Raw genomic sequence first — 3,561 nt, forward strand, 5'->3', positions numbered from 1 at the left:
TTCGGTGTAAAGTAAACAGCTGGATATATAAGCAGTTAAATTTATCTTTTTGTTGTTGGAGACAATTATTCGTGTGCACTCAGATTTACTAATAAAAAAATGAGCGTTGGGACTATTATAGAAATTTACTGTTATTTTTTGGGGACTTTCAAGTGTTAAGTATAAGCCCTGAACAAAGTCGGGAACATAAAAGAATTTTTACTAACAAATGTGTGTATTGCAATTATAGCAAATTTTAACCCAAATTATACAAATTAAATTGATGTTAATATTTTTAAAAATGAAAAACAAATCTATGACGTAAGTTTTGTAATATTAAAAAAGTAAAATTGTTGTATATTCGAACTGTTCACATCCCCACCAGTTTTTTTTGTATATATACCTTACTACCTTTATAATATATTAAAGAACTGCAACCATTTCAAAAGGAAAAGATCCTTTTACGAAATGAGTTAAGGGAAAACTGACCTTACTTATCCTTTGTACGATACCAAATCTTCAACCTTCAAGACGTTGGTATCGTCTTACGTTTACCTCCAAAAAAATTTTATTTATGAAATCAGTGCAACTATAGGACTTCTTTTAGCCTTTGCTTCGGGCAAGGACCCAAACTCCTTTACTTTTTTGCCTGAATGAGTACCACATTTAAAAAAACATTGAAAAATTGACGCTGTTAGTAGCATAATGGCTGTTTTACTTTAAGTTTTTTATTTATTTAAATTATTTTATTTAAAAGCGTTTTATTTCGTTAATGTTATAGCCTACTTCAAGCTTATATGTCAAAAGTTAAGGCCCTATAAATACTAATACTTTAAATTAGTACGTATGCTTTTTAACCACAAATATTCAAGCATCAAAGGTAAGCGCAGCAACATAGCACACATATATACTTATTTCTAAATTAAAACCTAAAGAAGAGACAAAGAAGAGTATATAAGAACTGTTCGTTAGGTTTCCTATATTTCTAAAGGCGACTAAAAAAATAGGGAGGTGCATGCCTTACTCTTTACTAATAATAAGCCTATATTTTTATGCAAACTTTAATAATCAAAGTCAGTTTTTATAAAATAAACTGAGATTTTGAGAAAATTAAAGAGACAAACAAGCTTCTTAATAGAAAGCAAGCATGTCTAAGCCATCACAAAATAATACATTTTTTTTTCTTAGACGGGTTCTTGGTGCGACTGGGCTTTTCAGCTCCCGAAGACTCAGGAGAAACGGAAGCTTGCTTGTTTTCCGCAGAAGAAGCAGCAGTGCTCACCACTTTCTTGCCTTCAGCAGCAGTACCACAGCTAGTACGGCTTTTCAATATTTCTCGAATCAGCTGGATAAAAGCCTCGTCAATGTTATGAAATGTTTTCGCTCTTTAAAAAATTGAAAACACAGTAAAGTTTTTGGTTGCGATACAAAGTCTACGCAAAGTACGAAGTTTCCAAGTAAAGGGCCCCTGCTTTCTCAGCAAACTCCCTTCCTTGCTCTTCGGAAACTTCTCTTAAGTCCTCAAGGTCCACTTTATTGAGGCAGACCACCATTGGGACCTAAAAAAAGTATTTATGTCTATAAGAAATTGACTGTATAAATTTGTAATAATTAAACATGAGCAAACACCTCTCCGAAAGCTTTTAATGTGAATAAAAATTCTCCTTACAGTTTTTAAAAATACTTACATAAGGCGAAAAAATGCTAATATGTATATCTTTTCAAAAGATCCAAGTCAAAAAAAATTTATTGCTTAAAAAAAATTCCTATATTAAGTTTGTAAAACACCTGGCGATATTTAGCATAAAGGCGCCTCTAATGGAGAAAGGTAGTATAATATTTAAAAGTGTTTACATAAACCTTTGAATTTTCTTTAATCCGAATTATTTGTGTTTGAATTGGCTCCAAGTCCGATAATGTTGAAGCATCAACGCAGGAACACACCAGAAGAAAACCGTCTCCAGCTTGTAAGTGCTTATCGCCCCAAAGACCTCTTAATAAAAATATAAATTTAAATTTTGGCTATATTAAGCTTACAAATAATAATAAAAAGTAAAGATAACGAATACCTAAATTCTTCTTGTCCGGCAGTGTCGGTAATGTCTAACTCGACCGTCTTACCATCAACCTCCACGCTCTTAGAATAGGAATCCTCTACATTTTTTATTAAAGTATATTAAACTAAACCGCTAGGAAGTTACTAATAATTTGTGAGTTAACTTCCATCAGTGGAACAAAAAAACCCCTTTAACGGCGTATATACAACAAAAAAAAGAAAAACCTATAGTGGGGTCATATTCGACAAGAAACTCTTTTCGTACAAAACTTAGTGTGATAGCCGACTTTCCAACCCCTCCTGGACCCACAACTACGACCCTTACACTTTCCGACATCCCAAACACCAGAATTAAAAGGAGACGCAGTTAAGAAAAGCTTGATAAAGCTAGCACTAGCAACAATCCTTAACGACTGGCTTCATGCTTATACCAAACTGCTCGTCGAATAGTTGAAAAGGCATTCCGCAATTGGTTTAATTAAATAGTCATATCTGAAAAACGTAACCCTTTCTACAATGCACCTCAGGAACCCCTCCTATAGCCTTCACTGCTCAACTTACACCTGCCACCAAGGTTTGAACTTAGGCTAGTAAGAATGGAGGCGGTATCAATGACTAAAGGTTGTTTATATAGGGAAGATGGGAAATAATAAAAATGTTTCCAATATAATTTAATTAGCATTTTAACTTTATTTTTTTCAAAATTATTCTCAAACTCCTTGAGGGCATTCATTTCATGGTAATATACTACCCTGCCACAGGTCATCGGTTCTTATTTTAACAAAGTTATATCTCTAAAATTAAGTTCACTCAATTTCAAAAACACTACTTCATAGACTTTACTACTCTCATCAAAAGTATTTTTTATTAGTAGCTCAAAGGACACCGAGCACCGCAAGAATCATTAACCAAAAAAAACTATCTTATTAGATCTGCGATTTACACTTTAAAGTGGATTGTACCTGGTTTGGCGTTTAGTTGTCTTCAAATTGTTTTTGCAAAAGGTGTTAAGCTGCTGCTTAAATAATTTTTTGATTGCTCAAATTGCATCATTTACGATCTAAAACAATGGCTCCAGCTTTTCTCACAATGTCTTGGCATATATTATGTTTTACGATTTAATTATCTACTTTTGATACTGTTTTTTTTGTTAACTCTTCGCTGCGAAATTGGAGCTCCTACAAAGATTCCTTGAATTCAAACCCTTTGCTTTCTTGTCGATGTTAAATTCTAAAATTCCCCTGTAATTTTTTAAACACTCGGTTTACATATATATTTATAAAAAAAACCCGTGGGTAAAAAAATGACAGACATAGGTATAATACAGTTATATGATTAGTGTCTCTTCGTCATGTTGGGGTTCTAAGTCTTAACCACTATTATATACTACAAGTCAAAGTTTGTATTAATTTGAACTAAGTTATTTATAATTATGTTAGTGCGTATCAGGAGGATTACCGCCAGAGGATTACTTTTAACTTTTAAAATTATTTATATTAGATTTTTACTTTGCTTTAAGCACAAAA

General features: G+C 32.6%; 1 protein-coding gene across 1 annotated transcript; it reads right to left on the minus strand.

The window, feature by feature from the left end:
- Positions 1-1,069: 1,069 nt before the first annotated feature.
- LOC135121743 (ras-like protein rasG) lies at positions 1,070-2,417 on the minus strand. The gene is made up of 5 exons (XM_064046023.1): positions 2,261-2,417; positions 2,049-2,133; positions 1,840-1,972; positions 1,426-1,538; positions 1,070-1,364 (listed from the first exon to the last, which is right to left on the minus strand). Exons 1-5 carry the CDS (start codon positions 2,370-2,372, stop codon positions 1,139-1,141), a joined length of 669 nt encoding a protein of 222 aa, XP_063902093.1. The 5' UTR covers positions 2,373-2,417; the 3' UTR covers positions 1,070-1,138.
- Positions 2,418-3,561: the final 1,144 nt, after the last annotated feature.

This window comes from Zophobas morio, unplaced genomic scaffold, assembly GCF_036711695.1.
Source record: "Zophobas morio isolate AGI-343-1 ecotype UQ-CSIRO unplaced genomic scaffold, CSIRO_AGI_Zmor_V1 ptg000686l, whole genome shotgun sequence".
Classification (NCBI taxonomy): Eukaryota; Metazoa; Arthropoda; class Insecta; order Coleoptera; family Tenebrionidae; genus Zophobas; species Zophobas morio.